This window comes from Microcaecilia unicolor, unplaced genomic scaffold, assembly GCF_901765095.1.
Source record: "Microcaecilia unicolor unplaced genomic scaffold, aMicUni1.1, whole genome shotgun sequence".
In the NCBI taxonomy this organism is placed as follows: domain Eukaryota; kingdom Metazoa; phylum Chordata; class Amphibia; order Gymnophiona; family Siphonopidae; genus Microcaecilia; species Microcaecilia unicolor.
This window is the reverse complement of record NW_021963031.1, coordinates 38,798-56,121: the sequence shown is the minus strand read 5'-3', so window position 1 is coordinate 56,121 and position 17,324 is coordinate 38,798. Positions and strand designations below refer to the sequence as shown.

The following is a 17,324-nucleotide window of genomic DNA, read 5'->3' as shown; positions in this document are numbered from 1 at the left end:
GGCACCCTAGGGGGTATTGCAGTGGACGTCATAAAATGCTCACACATTTGACCATTGCTCCCTTACTTTGTCTGCTGAGACCCCCAAAACCCACTACCTCCAACTGTACACCACTACCATAGCCCTTACGGATGAAGGGGGTAGCTATATGTGGGTAGAGTGGGTTTCTGGTGAGTTTTGGAGGGCTCGCAGTTTCCTCCACAATTGTAACATGTAGGGAGAGGTAGGAAGCTGGGTCCACCTGTCTGCAGTGCACTGCACCCACTACTGGACTACTCCAGAGACATGCATGCTATTCTGATGGACCTGAGTATAACATCTGAGGGTGGCATAGAGGCTGCAAGTAATGTTTTTCATCACATTTGGGGAGGGGGTTAGTGACCACAGGGGGAATAAGGGGAAGTCATTCCTGATTCCCTCCAGTGGTCATCTGGTCATTTAGGGCACCTTTTTGTGCCTTATTCGTAATAAAAACAGGTCTAGCTCAAAATGTCAGTCCTGAATGTTTTTGTTTTGTTCAATTATGACTGAAAAACGTCTTAAGTCTTAGGAACGCCCAAGTCCCGCCCTGAACACGTCCCTGAAACGCCCCCCTTGATATTTGGACGGACTTCTGACGGATTTCATAGAAAAACATCTAAAAATAGGTTTCGAAAATACTGATTTGGATGTTTTTGTGAGAAAAATGTTCAAATGCAGACATATCACTTTTTAGACATTTTTCTCTTTTGAAAATGAGCCTGAAAGCGAGATAAAGGGGAGATGCTGGACATGGAGGGAAACAGAGAGATGGAAGGGAAATTTTGGACATGGCGGTATAGGAAAATGTACAGGATATGCTGGACATTGGGAGGGATTGAGAAAGAGTGCAGATGCTGGATACAGAAGGTGGGAATTGAGAGACTATGGGGCTCATTTTCAAAGCACTTAGCCTCCCAAACTTCCAAAGAAACCTATGGAACTTAGCCTCCCAAAGTGCTTTGAAAATATGCCTCAAAGTATACCTTACTCCTTCTTGTCCTTCTCACCTTTTACGATCATCTCAACAAGATCTTCTGTTACTTCCTTTTCTGACATTCTTGCTGCCACTATGTGCCACTCCATTTTTTTCAGTCCAAGCCCCCCCCCAGCTTTGGAACCATATACCTCTACGCAGTGGTGTGCTGGAGCAGGCTCTCACAGGCTCTCGAGAGCCATTTGTTAAGTTTTTAAGAATTTTGGGAGCCGGTTTTCCATGGCTACTTTAACAAATGGATCCCAAAATGTGGGCTTGGGCCCCTCCTGAATTCTCTTTTACTTTGCTGGCGAGAGAGAGCCCCCTGTTAACAATTTTCTAGCACACCCCTGCCTCTACGTCTAAAGCACCTTACTACTTTGGGTCAGTTCAAAACCTGAGTTGAAGACATATCCTTTTTTGGAGACTTACGTGTGCTAACCATGATGTACGGAATGCTGGTATAGTTTCCATTATTTTCTACGTGCGCCTTCTCTTTCTTTCCTATCAAGGGTTAAAGAAGGAAGGTCTATAAAATCATGAGTGGAGTGGGCATATTTCTTAACTCAACATGTAATTAAGCATTATCAGAGAATGTGGTAAAAGCAGCTAACACAGCAGGATTTAGGGGCCCTTTTACCAAGCAGTGGTAGGGCTACCATGCAGGTAGCGCACAAAGAATCAGCACTACTGCAGGACACCCTGAGGCATCCCATGGTATTTCTGAGATCAGCGTGCATTGATTCCTGTGCTAGAAAGTAGAAATGATTTTCTAGTACAGGAATCAATGCACGAGGTGGAAAGTGGGTGTGCCCTGTAGTAATTTACTACTACTACTACTAAACATTTCTAGAGCGCTACTAGGGTTACGCAGCGCTGTACAAACTAACAATTAAGGACGGTCCCTGCTTGGAAGAGCTTACAATCTAAAGGACGAAATGTCAAGTTGGGGTAGTCTCGATTTCCTGATTAGGTGCCGAAGGCGACATTGAAGAGGTGGGCTTTGAGCATTGATTTGAAGATGGGTAAGGAGGGGGCACAGCGTATAGGCTCAGGGAGTTCCAGGCATGGGGTGAGGCGAGACAGAAGGGGCGGAGCCTGGAGTTGGAGGTGGTGGAGAAGGGTACTGAAAGGAGGGATTTGTCTTGAGAGCGGAGGTTACGGGTAGGGACGTAAGGGGAGATGAGGGTAGAGAGGTACGGAGGGGCCGCAGATCGAGTGCATTTGTAGGTGAGTAAGAGATTTGCGAGCATACGACCCATTGATGCATGCTGCCCAATTACTAGTGCTTGAGCCCTTATCACCTGATAAATAGGTGACGGCAAGTGCTCATGCAGTAATGGCCACATGCTAATTTGGAAATTAGCTAATTGCCATTAATGGCAGAAATAGAAATTTGTCCATTTTAGAGCTGTGCTAAAAAGTGGCCGGAGCTCATAAGGAAATCCATGCACTAAAACTATCTCCAGCCACTTTTTAGCTTGGCTTAGTTTAGTAAAAGGACCCCTCAAATAAGTTCTCAAATCATTACTAGGGCAGAGCTGGGAAAATCCATTGCTTATTTCTGGGATAAGACCATGAAATCTAACTGTTTTGGGATCCTGCAAGGTACTTGTGACTTGGCTTGGCTACTGAATCAAAACAGGATTCTTGACATGATGTACCTTTGGGCTGTCCTATTACTAATCATGTTTATAGCGCTACTAGACGTATGCAGCGCTGTACACTTGAGCATGAAGAGATAGTCCCTGCTTGACAGAGCTTACAATCTAATTAGGACAACCAGATAAGGGAATTACTAAGGTGGGGGCAATAAAATAAGGGTACTGAACAAGTGAATAAGGGTTAGGAGTTAAAAGCAGCATAAAAAAGGTGGGCTTTTAGCCTAGATTTGAAGACAGCCAGAGATGGAGCTTGACTACCGGCTCAGGAAGTCTATTCCAGGCATATGGTGCAGCAAGATAAAAGGAACGGTCTGGAGTTAGGGGTGGAGGAGAAGGATGCAGATAAGAGATTTATCCAGTGAAGGGAGCTCCTGGGGAGGAATGTAGGGAGAGATGAGAGTGGAGAGGTACTGAGGAGCTGCAGAGTGAATGCACTTATAGGTCAATAAGAGGAGTTTGAACTGTATGCGGAAACGTATAGGAAGCCAGTGAAGTGACTTGAGGAGAGGGCTCATATGAGCGTAACGACACTGGTGGAATATTAGTCGTGCAGCAGAATTTTGAACAGATTGAAGAGGAGAGAGATGGCTAAGTGGGAAATAGAGAGCTGCACGGCTTCCGTCCCCGCGGGAATCCCGCGGAACCCGCGGGATTCCCGCAGGGACGGAGGCAGTTCCTGCGGGGTTCCCGCGGGGATGGAAGCTGTTCTGCGGGGTTCCCGCGGGGACGGAGTCAGTTCCTGCGGGGTTCCCGCGGGGATGGAACCAGTTCTGTGGGCTTCCCGTGGAATTGTAAGCTCCACCTGCACCAGCCTCTCATCTACCGAATACCAATTTCTTTGAGTGCTGTCTCCTCCTCCTCCTCCTCTTCCTCCTTGCTTAACAGCATAAATGTGGAAAGTCTTCCATTAAGGAGGTGGTAGAGTCACAAATGATGACGGAATTCAAAAAGGCATGGGATGAACACAGAGGATCTCTAATTAGAAAATGGAAGTTATAAAAAACCTAACCTTAAATGGCTGCATGTGTGTGGATGTGTCAAGTGACGCTTAGATGGCGACTCTGGCTGTGATGAACTAGGGCTGATACCTGGCAGACTTGTATGGTCTGTGTCTCATACATGGCAATCTGGTGTAGGATGGGCTGGAAAGGGCTTAGACAGTAACTTCAGTGGCTGGAACATGAGGACAGTGCTGGACAGACTTTTATGGTCTGTGTCCCACAAATGAGAACATGAATAGGCTGGAGTGGGCTTCGATGGCAACTCCAGCAGTTGTAACATAAGGATGGGGCCAGATAGACTTCTGTGGTCTTTGTTCCAGAAACACGAAAGAAAGACCATAATCAAGTATATCATATCACACTTGTTGATTTAATGATGAATTGATCATGAGTGTGACTATTGGGCAGAGTGGATGGACCGTTCAGGTCTATTTGCTGTCACTTACTATGTTACTATTAATCCTCTTTGCTCTCAGGCTGGTGCACAGACCTCAGCTCTGACACAGGCACGAGAATCAGATGTCACCTGACCTACTGGCGCGTGCAAGTGGCGACCTCTCAGCACACACTGCCAGTGAATCAGAGACAAATCTTACATGTGCGCACCAGAGTGTTCCAACTTCCAACTTCCGTTCCTTCCTTGCCTACAGTGCTGTGGCTCAAATCCAGAGAGAGACTGAGGGAGCTGACTGGAATTTTCTTTTATGTACCATTAAATTCTTATGGGGATGGGTGGGCATGGGTTAAATTCTTACAGGGATGGGTGGGGATGGGTTAAATTATTGCGGGGACGGGTGGGGATGGGTTGGGATGGTTTAAATTTTTGCGGGGATGGGTAGGGACGGGTAAGATTCCAATGGGGATGGGTGGGGACGGGTAAGATTCCAGTGGGGACGGGCGGGGATGGGTAAGATTTCTGTCCCCGTGCAACTCTCTAGTGGGAAACCCGTGAGAAGCAAGTCTATGATGATACTTATTATGTAGAAAAAAATCTCCTAGTTGGCACTAAACTAAAGTGCTAGTGCTTAGGGTCCCTCAACTATAATTCCCTTACGTTTATTAGTATGATCGTTTCCCCATGTGTTGCCAAAGCAATATACAAAGTGGTTAAAAGAAAAAAATAATTTATAAAATAGGCAGTTCAAGTAGGTCTCAGAATCGGAGGAGACTAGACGGCTAAAACCAAAAATCTTTTCCGTTACTTGTGCAATTATGTACTAAGAAGCACAAGGTCGTTTTACTACCGTAGTGTTAGTAGCGCTCTAGAAATGTTTAGTCTCGTCCACGCTCTCATTACCTCTCGCCTTGATTACTGCAACTTACTCCTCACCGGCCTCCCACTCAGCCATCTATCCCCCCTTCATTCAGTTCAGAACGCTGCTGCACGTCTTATATTCCGCCAAAACCGATATACTCATATCACCCCTCTCCTCAAATCACTTCACTGGCTTCCGATCAGTTATCGCATACAATTCAAGCTCCTCCTCCTTACCTACAAATGCACTCAGTCTGCGGCTCCTCACTACCTCTCCACCCTCATCTCCCCCTATGTTCCCGCCCGTAACCTCCGCTCACAGGACAAGGCCCTTCTCTCAGTACCCTTCTCCACCACTGCCAACTCCAGACTCCGCCCATTCTGCCTTGCCTCACCCTATGCCTGGAACAATCTTCCTTTACCCATACGCCATGCCCCCTTACCCATCTTCAAATCTCTGCTTAAAACTCACCTCTTCAATGCTGCCTTCGGCGCCTAACCACTCGAGATATATAAAATACCCCAATCTATCCACCCTATCAGACTAACTGTTCACTCGTCCTCTAGATTGTTCACTTGTCTTTAGATTGTTTTCTTGTCTTTAGATTGTTTTCTTGTCTTTTAGATTGTAAGCTCTTTGAGCAGGGACTGTCCTTCTATGTTTAAATTGTACAGCGCTGCGTAACCCTAGTAGCGCTTTAGAAATGCTAGTTAGTAGTAGTAGTAGTAGTAGTAGTAGTAGTAGTGTTCCAAAGTCCAAATCTCCACCGTCCGTGAACCCACCACCGCCTTCTCCTGCTTCCTGTTGCCTCGCGCCCTTCAGGTGTTCTTCAGGTAACGCCTCAGCGCTTTCTCCTACGCTGATTGGTGAGAGTGGGGACGGCCCCCTTCCTAATAGGGCAAAAACCAAGCCCCTCGTGCCCCCGCCTCTTCGAGTGAAGCGAGGCGAGTAGAGCGGTAGAGCCTGGACGTGCGCGAGACGCTTGACGTTCGCACATTGCTCTTGCGTTCCGGCACGCGCCTACCACTCCTCAGGCTCCCCTGACAGCTGCTCAGTCTCTTTAACACTGCACAGGCTCGTTTTGTGCTCGCGGACAGCGCAGCGATGCATCTCTGCAGGGCCGCCTGGCGGAAGCTCGTGCCGCTGGCGAGGGCTTCCTCTACCCCGCTCCTCAGAAACGGTAAGCGAGGGAACATTATGAACTGGCGATTGCAGAGTTGGCTAGAGGCTCTGGGGTACAGCCGGTTGTCGGTGCACTTTGCAGGTGACGTTCCAGGTGTGGGACGGAGCGGCGGCGGAAGTGCTGGAATGTGCGCGCGGGCGCGCTGGTATAAATGTCCCTTTCACTGAAGGTCACCCTACCAGACACTGCGGTAGCGAGATCAGGAGCTGTAGCATATGATATGGCCGAGGCCCTGCCCTTTGGTTTTCATTGCCTTAACACCCAATTTTTATTGTCGAGGCCCAGCCCTTTAAGTTTTCACTGCTGTAACACCCAATTTTTATAAGTAGACGTGTAAATATGAAATGTTTCCTGCTTAGTCTTTCGACTACTGTATATTATTAGGTTGCTTGAAAAGGCAGCAAAAAAATAAACTGTATTAAAACACATTGGACACGGTCATCGTTTTAAGCTTTGTAATATTCTAAAGTATAAACTTAAAAGGCAAAGGAAGCAGTTGAATGCAGTCTAGGTTTCGCAAAATGTGCTGGGGAGGGGACTCGTGCCCTGGCTTAGCTCCGCTTGGCCACATTGTAGTTCTTTAGCTTGCTTTCTGCTATTGTGTTTCTGTTTTAGTGTATAGGTAGGCTAATCGTTTATTTATTTTATTGCATTTGTATCCCACATTTTTCCACCTCTTTGCAGGCTCAATGTGGCTTACAATACGTTAATGGTGTCTTAAAAAAAAATGAACTTAAAATAAGAGTTGAGAGGAGGGGGGAAAGGAAACTGCCCTTCAAAAAATGTCCTAATCGTTTCACTTTCGTTATTTTTTTTTTTCTTGCTGCTTCATGTCTGGCTCCTCATCGCAATCCTTTTGCAGTTTACATCTGTGGGATCCGCTTGGTCCACAGGATCCATGTTGTATCCGAACCTGAAAGTGCAATATAGTCTTCTCCATCTTGAGATCGGTTTACATCTGATTCACTAAACTCTTGGCCACCTCCGACATAGAATAGGAAGAACATTTCAGTGAATCTATTTGTTTTTTTTTTTGTTTTGTTTTGTTCTTTGTCTCTGTTAAATTTCTATATGCGCCTTATTTGTCTCCTTTTAACCTTCTCTAGAGCCAGTGGTGGGTGTTAACTGTTGCTGGACGAAATCCCTCGTTGGCAGGCTTGCATGCCGCCATGTCTCTCCCTAGTGGTTACAACAGATCTCGTTTTTGAAAATGTCAACTTATTCTTCTGTAATATGGTATTTTTAAAGACACAAGCGGCGGTTATCGTATTTTCTGTGTCATCTTTCCTCATAATGCTTATGGGATGCAAACTATTTTTGCTCTGAGGTAACTAGCTCATTAGTTTGCTGTTCTGTTAATAACGTGACTGATTAACCAGAGGTCATACAGGTACCGTAAATAAAAGAGGAGGAAGTGGCAGTCCCTGGGTAATTATGTTATAGTCCTGTTGCGTGGGCTTAATCCCTAGGTATCTGACAAATATGATTCATGTCTTATTTATTTATTTGTTGCATTTGTGTCCCACATTTTCCCACCTGTTTGCAGGCTCAATGTGGCTTAAATAGTACTGTAATAACAATCACCAATTCCGGTGTGAGAATATTGCGTTAAAGTCCATGAGTGACAGAGTAAATTAGGTAGTCAAGGAAAAAGAGTTAAGTTTTGTCCAGTTCTGGTATAAGTTTTTTGTAGTGTTGCAAGGTTCTGATGTTTATCAGGGGCGTAGGCAGCAGTGACGTAGCTACATGGGGCCTGAGGGGGCCTAGGCCCCATAGATTTGGACTTGGCCCCCTGCTGATGATCCCCTTGAACCCCCCTCCCGCCACCAACTCTCCCCCGCTGTTGCCAGCCGCCCAGCCGCCGCTGCCGCATCAGATACCTTTTTTGCTGGCGGGGGTCCCCGAACCCCGCCAGCCGAAGAGTCTTCTTCAGCGCCGGAGTAGCACCTTCGTTCAACGAAGTTCCTGGTGTGATCAGCTGTTTCAATACCTTATTTCCTGCACCGTGCATGTAGCCCCATGCAGGACGTAAGGCGTTGAAACAGCTGATCGCACCAGGAACTTCATTGAACAAAGGCGCTATTCCGGCGCTGAAGAAGACTCTCTTCGGCTGGCGGGGTTCGGGGACCCCCCTCCAGCAAACAAGGTATCTGATGCGGGGGTGGGCGGCGACAGTGGGGGAAGGTTGGTGGCAGGAGGGGGGTTCAATGGGGTCGTTGGCAGGGGGGGTCCAATGTGGCGGCGGCTAAACAGTGCCCCCCCACCTTGGGCTCTGGCCCCCCCTCCCGGCGAGGTCTGGCTACGCCCCTAGTAGGCAGACACCCAATTTTGTGTGGGCCTGTACCTAAGATGGGTGGGCAGAAGAACCCTGTCCCATCCCACAGGTGATTTGGTCTCTCCTTCTCTCGTCTGCATCCCATATGGTCTCTCAAACATCCTCCCTCTCCTGCATACCTTTTTAAATAGCAGATTTTCACCAGCAGCGACCAGCAACTAATACACACTGCTCATGTTGGCCTCACAGCCTTCCCGCTGATACAATTTCCTGTTTCCGCATAGGTGGGAATACATCAGAGGGAAGGCTGCGGGGCCGGTACGAGCAGTATTTTTTTTTTTTTTTTTTTTGTTACATTTGTACCCCGCGCTTTCCCACTCATGGCAGGCTCAATGCGGCTTACATGGGGCAATGGAGGGTTAAGTGACTTGCCCAGAGTCACAAGGAGCTGCCTGTGCCTGAAGTGGGAATCGAACTCAGTTCCTCAGGACCAAAGTCCACCACCCTAACCACTAGGTCACTCCTCCACTGTTGCTACTATTTGAGATTCTACATGGAATGTTGCTATTCCAACATTCCATGTAGAAGTCGGCCCTTGCAGATCACCAATGTGGCCGCGCAGGCTTGTCAGACTCACAGAAACAGAAGCCTGCGCAGCCTTCTACATGGAATGTTGCTAGTGGAATAACAACATTCCATGTAGAATCTCCAATAGTATCTATTTTATTTTTGTTACATTTGTACCCTTTGTACCCTGCGCTTTCCCACTCATGGCAGGCTCAATGTGGCTTACATGGGGCAATGGAGGGTTAAGTGACTTGCCCAGAGTCACAAGGAGCTGCCTGTGCCGGGAATCGAACTCAGTTCCTCAGTTCCCCAGGACCAAAGTCCACCACCCTAACCACTAGGCCACTCCTCCAGTCTGTATGTATTAGTTGCTGCAGGCGAAGATCTGCTATTTACAAGGTATGCAGGAGGGACAGTTACATAAGTACGTAACATAGTAACATAGTAAATGACGGCAGAAAAAGACCTGCATGGTCCATCCAGTCTGCCCAACAAGATAAACTCATATGTGCTACTTTTTTGTGTATACCCTACTTTGATTTGTACCTGTCCTCTTCAGGGCACAGACCGTATAAGTCTGCCCAGCACTATCCCCGCCTCCCAACCACCAGCCCCGCCTCCCACCACCGGCTCTGGCACAGACTGTATAAGTCTGCCGAGCACTATCCCCGCCTCCCGCCACCGGCTCTGCCACCCAATCTCGGCTAAGCTCCTTAGGATCCATTCCTTCTGAACAGGATTCCTTTATGTTTATCCCACGCGTGTTTGAATTCTGTTACCGTTTTCATTTCCACCACCTCCCGCATTGCCATACTGGGAAAGACCAAAGGTCCATCAAGCCCAGCATCCTGTTTCCAACAGTGGCCAATCCAGATCACAAATTCCTGTCAAGATCCCAAAAAGAGTACAAAACATTTTATACTGCTTGTTGTTGAGAGTTTTCAGCTGGTGGGGCTTGGGAATCCCTGCCAGCCACATCATAGGTGTGGTGCTACTAGGTGGGCCTGAGCCCAAAGTGGGTGGGCCTGGGCCCATCCTTGGCTACGCCACTGGTTTAGGTTGGATCATTATGGTATGCCTTTTTGAACAAATTGGTTTTTAATGATTTCCTGAGGTTTGTTAGGTCGTGCATTGTTTTCATGACGTTTGGTAGTGCGTTGCATAGTTGCGTGCTTATGAAGGAGAAGCTGGATGCATATGTTGATTCACATTTTATTCCTTTGCAGTTTGGGTAGTGAAGATTTAGTTATGTGCGTGCTGACCTTTTTATGTTTCTGGTTGGTAAGTCTATGAGGTCTGCCACGTAGACTGGGGCCTCACCGTGAATAATTTTAAAAAATTTTCATGAAGTCTTTATTAGTAAATAATACACAAATTCTGAAACATAACATATCATGCGTATCATGGTACAATCCAATGAGTTCGCCGTGAATAATTTTATGCACCAGGGTGCAGATTTTGAGTGCAATTCGTTCTTTGATTGGGAGCCAATGTAGTTTTTCTCATAAGGGTTTGGCGCTTTCGTATCTCATTTTTTCCAAATATGAGTGTGGCTACGGTGTTTTGGGCAGTTTGGAGTTCCTTAATTTGTTCTTTGCTTCCGGCATAAATTGCATTGCAGTAGTCTAGGTGACTTAGCACCATTGATTGTACCAGGCTGCGGAATATTTCCCTTGGGAAGAAAAGTTTTACTCGTTTGAGTTTCCACATTGAGTGGAACATTTTCTTTGTTGTAGTTTTTGCTTGGCTTTCTAGCGTGAGGTTTTGGTCGATTGTAACTCTGAGAATTTTCAGGCTGTCTGAAACAGGAAGGGTGTAGTCTGGGGTGTTTATATTGGTAGGTTTGTTCGTGTTGTATTGTGATGAGAGGATGAGACAGTGTGTTTTATTCTGTGTTGAATTTTAGTTGAAATGCATCCGCCCGTGAGTTCATGATTTGTAGACTGAGTTGGATTTCGTTTGCGATTTCTGTTAGATCATGTTTGAACGGGATGTATATCGTGACATCATCTGGGTAGATGTAAGGGTTAAGGCCTTGGTTCGATAGGGATTTGGTTAGTGGGGTCATCATTAGATTGAAAAGAGTCTTCTAGTTTATATGGCGGCATTCAGGCGGGGCTCTTGTCCAGTTACTGTTAAACTATGGTGCCCACTGCTTTGGTACAAGGTATGGAGAACGCAGTGGGCTAATCGTCACGCATTTGGACACGTCAGGTGTAGTGTACCTTGTTGGGGGCTTATTGGTTATAATTTGGAACTGCAGTTGATCTTGTTGAATTGTAACTTTACAAAACCCTGGAACCGAATCTCATGTTGACAACCTTGAAAGGGGTTTTAATATGTGTAAATTTCATATTGAGAACTATATATTGGGTAGTACAGTATAGAATTAATTTTGTTTATACATTCTTGTATCCCACTGTTATCCCAAAACAAGTTTCGATTCAAAGTGGCTTACATTTGGGGCCCTGTTTACTAAGCCGTGTTATAGGCATATTAACATTTTTAACGCGCGTTAACTGTGTACATGCCTACAATATCCCTATAGGCACCTACATGGTTAGCGCACTCGCTAATTGTAGGTGTGTTAAAAGTGCTAACGTGCCTTAGTAAACAGGGCCCTTGGTGAGTTACGGTTGTTTTTTACAATTAGGACATGGGGGAGACAACTATAGTTTTTATCGGCTAACTGTAGAATTTGTTTAAAGAGGTAGGTTTTCAATTCTTTTGTATACTGAAGATAGATAGTGATGTTTCTTGTGGTTTTTGGTACTGAGTTCCCCCATTTGGAAGCCAGGTAGCTAAATCTTGCTGTGTAGATGGTTTTATAGGTTATGTTTCTGCAGTTGGGTAGATGAAGAAGTAGATATTCCCCGGTTTCCGGGCTAGCATTTCTTGGGGATAGTTTTATCCAGGGGTGTAACCAGACCTCGGTGGGATGGGGGTCCAGAGCCTAAGGTGTGTGGGGGGGCACATTTTAGCCCGACTCCCCCAGCCGCTGACACCCTCCCCCACTGCCAGGTACTTTTGCTGGAGGGGGTCCCCAACCCCCACCAGCCGAAGTCTTCTTCATGCAGGACGTCAGTCAGGACTCGCAGCACAGATCAACAAACGCGCTGGAGACTGGCGCTGAAGAAGACTAAGGCTGGCGGGGGTTGGGGACCCCTTCCAGCAAAGGTATCTGGTGGGGGAGGGTCGAAAGTGGAGGGGGCCAGGGCTAAATCTGTGGCGGCCCGTGCCCCCACCTAGCTACGCTCCTGCTTTTATCAGATCTAGCATATAATCTGGTGCCATCCCAAATAGTACCTTGTAAATGAGTGTGCATGCTTTGAAAAGTAGGTGTGCCTTGATTGGCAGCCATTGTAGTGTTTTGAACAGTAGAGTCGCTTTTTCATATTTCAGCTTCTTGAGTATAAGTCTTGCTGCCATGTTCTGGACAGTTTGTAATGATTTTAGTGTGCTTTTCTTTGCATACTACGTTTGCTGTGTTGCAGTAGTCTAGTTGTGATAGTATAGTCGATTGAACCATTATCCGGAAGGATTGTTTGGAAAAATAGTCTCCTATCCTTCTCAGTTTCTGTAGTGTTCTGAAGCATTTTGACTTTACTGCTGATATTTAACTGTCCAGGGATTAGATGTTTGTCGCGGATGATTCTCAATATTTTTAGTTTTGTTTCAATTTGAAATATTGGTTGGTTGTGAAATTTTGGTGGGATGTGGGGTTATGTGGGCTGGATAAAACCAGGAATTTGGTTTTGACTCTGTTATTGAGTTTTGAAGGTGGTTGCCCATTCTTCCATAAGGTCCCGTCCTGTTTTTTTTTTTTTTTTTTTTTTTTTTTAATTCTGTCCAATATTTCAGTAATGCTGTTTTTGAAAGGTATGTAGATGGTAATATCATCTGCGTATATGAATTGGTTTGAGTTTTTTTGCCAAGTGGTACCATCATTATGTTGAACAGTATTACATAGTAACATAGTAAATGACGGCAGAAAAAGACCTGCATGGTCCATCCAGTCTGCCCAACAAGACAAACTCATATGTGCTACTTTTTGTGTATACCCTACTTTGATTTGTACCTGTCCTCTTCAGGGCACAGACCGTATAAGTCTGTCCAGCACTATCCCCGCCTCCCACCACTGGCTCTGGCACAGACTGTATAAGTCTGCCCAGCACTATCCTCGCCTCCCACCACCGGCTGGCTCTGCCACCCAATCCTTCTGAATAGGATTCCTTTATGTTTATCCCACGCATGTTTGAATTCTGTTACCGTTTTCATTTCCACCACCTCCTGCGGGAGGGCATTCCAAGCATCCACTACTCGCTCTGTGAAAAAATACTTCCTGACATTTTTCTTGAATCTGCTCCCCTTCAATCTCATTTCATGTCCTCTCGTTCTACTGCCTTCGCACCTCCGGAAAAGGTTCATTTGCAGATTAATACTTTTCAAATATTTGAACGTCTGTATCATATCACCCCTGTTTCTCATTTATTCCAGAGTATACATGTTCAGGTCATCAAGTCTCTCCTCATACGTCTTGTTACGCAAATCCCTTACCATTCTCGTAGCTTTTCTTTGCACCGCTTCAATTCTTTTTACATCCTTCGCAAGGTTCGGCCTCCAAAACTGAACACAATACTCTAGGTGGGGCCTCACCAACGACTTATACAGGGGCATCAACACCTCCTTTCTTCTGCTGGTCACACCTCTCTCTATACATCCTAAAAACCTTCTAGCTACGGCCACCGCCTTGTCACACTGTTTCGTCGCCTTCAGCTCCTCAGATACTATCACCCCAAGATCCCTCTCCCCGTCCGTACCTCTCAGATTCTCCCCGCCTAACATATACATCTCCCGAGGGTTTCTGTTCCCTACGTGCATCACTTTGCATTTCTTCGCATTGAATTTTAATTGCCAAACCTTAGACCATTCTTCTAGCTTCCTCAGATCCGTTTTCATGTTTTCCACTCCCTCCTGGGTGTCCACTCTGTTGCAGATCTTAGTATCATCCGCAAATAGGCAAACTTTACCTTCTAACCCTTCGGCAATGTCACTCACAAATATATTGAACAGAAGCGGTCCCAGCACCGATCACTGAGGCACTCCACTACTCACCTTTCCCTCCTCCGAGCAAACTCCATTCACCACCACCCTCTGGCGTCTGCCCGTCAACCAGTTCCTAATCCAGTTCACCACTTCGGGTCTTATCTTCAGCCCATCTAGTTTATTCAAGAGCCTCCTGTGGGGAACCGTGTCGAAAGCTTTGCTGAAATCTAAATAGATTACGTCCATAGCACGTCCTTGATTTAATTCTCCGGTCACCCAGTCAAAGAATTCAATGAGATTCGTTTGACACGATTTCCCTTTGGTAAAACCATGTTGTTTCGGATCTTGCAACTTATTGGCTTCCAGGAAATTCACTATCCTTTCCTTCAGCATTGCTTCCATTACTTTTCCAATAATCGAAGTGAGGCTTACCGGCCTGTAGTTTCCAGCTTCTTCCCTATCACCACTCTTGTGAAGAGGGACACCTCCGCCGTTCTCCAATCCTTCGGAACCTCTCCCGTTTGCAAGGATATGTTAAACAAATCTTTAAGAGGACCCGCCAGAACCTCTCTGAGCTCCCTCAATATCCTGGGGTGGATCCCATCCGGTCCCATGGCTTTATCCACCTTTAGCTGTTCATGCACACACTCTTCCGTGAACGGTGCTCTATCCACTTCAATCTCAGTTATACGTTTTGCAGTCCATCGCGGTCCTTCTCCAGGATTTTCTTCTGTGAAAACAGAACAAAAGTATCTATTTAGCAAATTTGCTTTTTCTTCATCATTATCCACATAGCGGTTTGCAGTATCTTTTAGTCTCACAATTGCTTTTTAGTCATTCTCCTTTCACTTATATACCTGAAGAAATTTTTGTCACCCCTCCTTACATTTCTAGCCATTTGTTCTTCCGCTTGTGCTTTCGCCAGACGTATCTCTCTCTTGGCTTCTTTCAGTTTCATCCTGTATTCCTCCTCGTGTTCCTTTTCTTTAGTTTTTGTGTATTTCTGGAACGCCAACTCTTTAGCCTTTATTTTCTCAGCCACTTGCTTGGAGAACCATATCGGTTTCCTTTTTCTCTTGCTTTATTTACTTTCCTTTCATAAAAGTTCGTGGCCCTATTTATAGGTTCTTTCAGCCTGGACCACTGTCCTTCCACTTCTCGTATTTCCTCCCAGCCCATCATCTCCTTCCTCAGGTATTCCCCCATTTTACTAAAGTCAGCACGCTTGAAATCCAGAACTTTGAGTTTTGAGTGGCCGCTCTCCACTTTAGCTGTTATATCAAATCAAACCGTTTGATGGTCACTGCTGCCCAGGTGGGCACCCACTCGGATATTTGACACGCTATCCCCATTTGTGAGCACCAAATCCAGCGTCGCGCCCTTCCTCGTGGGTTCTGTCACCATTTGTCTGAGCAAACCGCTTTGTAAAGCATCCACGATCTCTCTACTTCTTTCCGATTCCGCAGACGGAACCTTCCAATCTACATCCGGCAGATTGAAATCTCCCAGCAACAGCACCTCTCTCTTGTTTCCCAACTTTTGAATATCTGCGATCAGGTCTTTATCTAGTTCCTCCGATTGTTTCGGCGGTCTGTAGACAACACCCACGTGTATAGAGGTTCTATCCTCTCTTTTTAAGGTGATCCATATTGCTTCTTCCTTTCCCCAGGTCCCTGTCATTTCGGTCGCCGTGATATCATTTCTCACATATAGAGCTCCTCCATCTTTACGACTCTCTCTATCCTTCCTAAACAGATTATAACCTGGTATGTTTGCATCCCATTCATGCAAACCATTTAGCCACGTCGCCGTGATTGCAACAATGTCTAAGTCTGCCTCCAACATCAGGGCTTGAAGGTCATGAACTTTATTGCTTAGAATGCGAGCATTTGTGGCCATCGCTTTCCATGTACATTTCCTGGTATGTGCTTCAACATTTGTTGTTTGGGGTTGTCTTTTCTCTTTGGGTACCTTCATATCCTTTTGTTCCAACTTCATTTCTTTCTCTTCTGCCTCGGTTCTATTTTCAGGATCATCACCATGCTGTAATGGAGCAAAAGAATTCTGTAGGGCAACACTTGTGAGGGCGGATGCCTCTGGTGCACATAGCGAAGCCTTCCTGAGCCTACTGTGATAGTGAGGAGCTCGGTGGTACCCTACATTCCGGGATCCAGGCGGCTGATGTCTGGTTAAACATCTTTATGATGTAGGATCTGGACTTTAGGAAACCATTTATTTATTCATTTAGATTTTGCTCACACCTTTTTCAGTAGTAGCTCAAGGTGAGATACATTCAGGTACACTGGATATTTCTCTGTCCCAGGAGGGCTTGCAATCTAATTTTGTACCTGAGGCAATGGAAGGTTAAGTGACTTGCCCAAGATCACAAGGAGCAGCAGTGGGATTTGAACCGGCCACCAAGACCGGTGCTCTAACCACTAGGCCACTCCTCCACTGCACCGCTGATACCCATGTTGTGAAGTAGAGCTATTAGTGTTGTGTGATCTACTAGGTCGAACGCACTTGACATATCGAATTGTAATAGTAGTTGTATATTGTGACCTTGGCTTATTAAACTTCTGAACTTTATCAGGGTGGTTATGACTGTCTCAGTGCTATGTTGTGGTCTAAAACCTGAAGGAGTGAGAATCGTCGCTGGTGCCTGTGAAACAAGGAGAAGATATAATGAGGTGGTTTCACAGGTGTGGCGTGTTCTACCATCAACAAAAGTGATCTCTTCCCCTATTCCATTAGTTGCTGTGCTGCAAGACCCTCCATCATTTTGGTCAGTAGTGGAATTGAGGCCACTGGTCTAGTTTGTCGTTGATTTTACTTGTTGCATTTTTGGGAATGGGGGTTAGTACGATGTCACCTTTGTTGGGAATTGTCCTATTGAGAACATGTATGTGATGTGTTTGGTGAGGCCTTTCGATGAACAACAATTCCAGTGGGTCTTTCATCAGACAGTTGGGGCAGTTGTCTAGCAGGCAGTGTGCATGTGCGTATTTTGTCAGCGTTGACTTTACTATGTTTAGTTTGTGCTTTTCGAAGGTAGACCATATTCCAGTGATGGCGAACCTATGGCATGCGTGCCAGAGAGGGTACGCAGAGCCCTCTCTGTTGGCACGCGCACTGTCGCCTCAGCCAGTTCCAGCCCCCCTCCGAATAAAAGTCATACCTGCTCGGGGTTAAGTCGGCAGCGGCAGTGAAAAGCCCTCATTTCCTGTTTCCGCAAGGGCGGGACCAGAGCTTGAGAGACAGAAGGGAAGGCTGTAAGCATGCTGAGACAGCATGCTTTTCACTGCCGACGCCGCTTTAACCCCGACCAGGTATGACTT

General features: G+C 46.1%; 1 protein-coding gene across 3 annotated transcripts in view; it reads left to right on the top strand.

Moving 5' to 3' along the window:
• The first annotated feature begins 5,845 nt into the window (after positions 1-5,845).
• LOC115458794 (protein MGARP-like) overlaps positions 5,846-17,324 on the top strand; it is a 46,246-nt gene continuing 34,767 nt past the window's right edge. For all 3 annotated transcript variants that reach the window (XM_030188604.1, XM_030188606.1, XM_030188605.1), the window contains exon 1: positions 5,846-6,095. In XM_030188604.1, the coding sequence (XP_030044464.1) occupies positions 6,020-6,095 (76 nt within the window). In that variant the 5' untranslated portion in view covers positions 5,846-6,019. The remainder of the gene's footprint in view (positions 6,096-17,324) is intronic.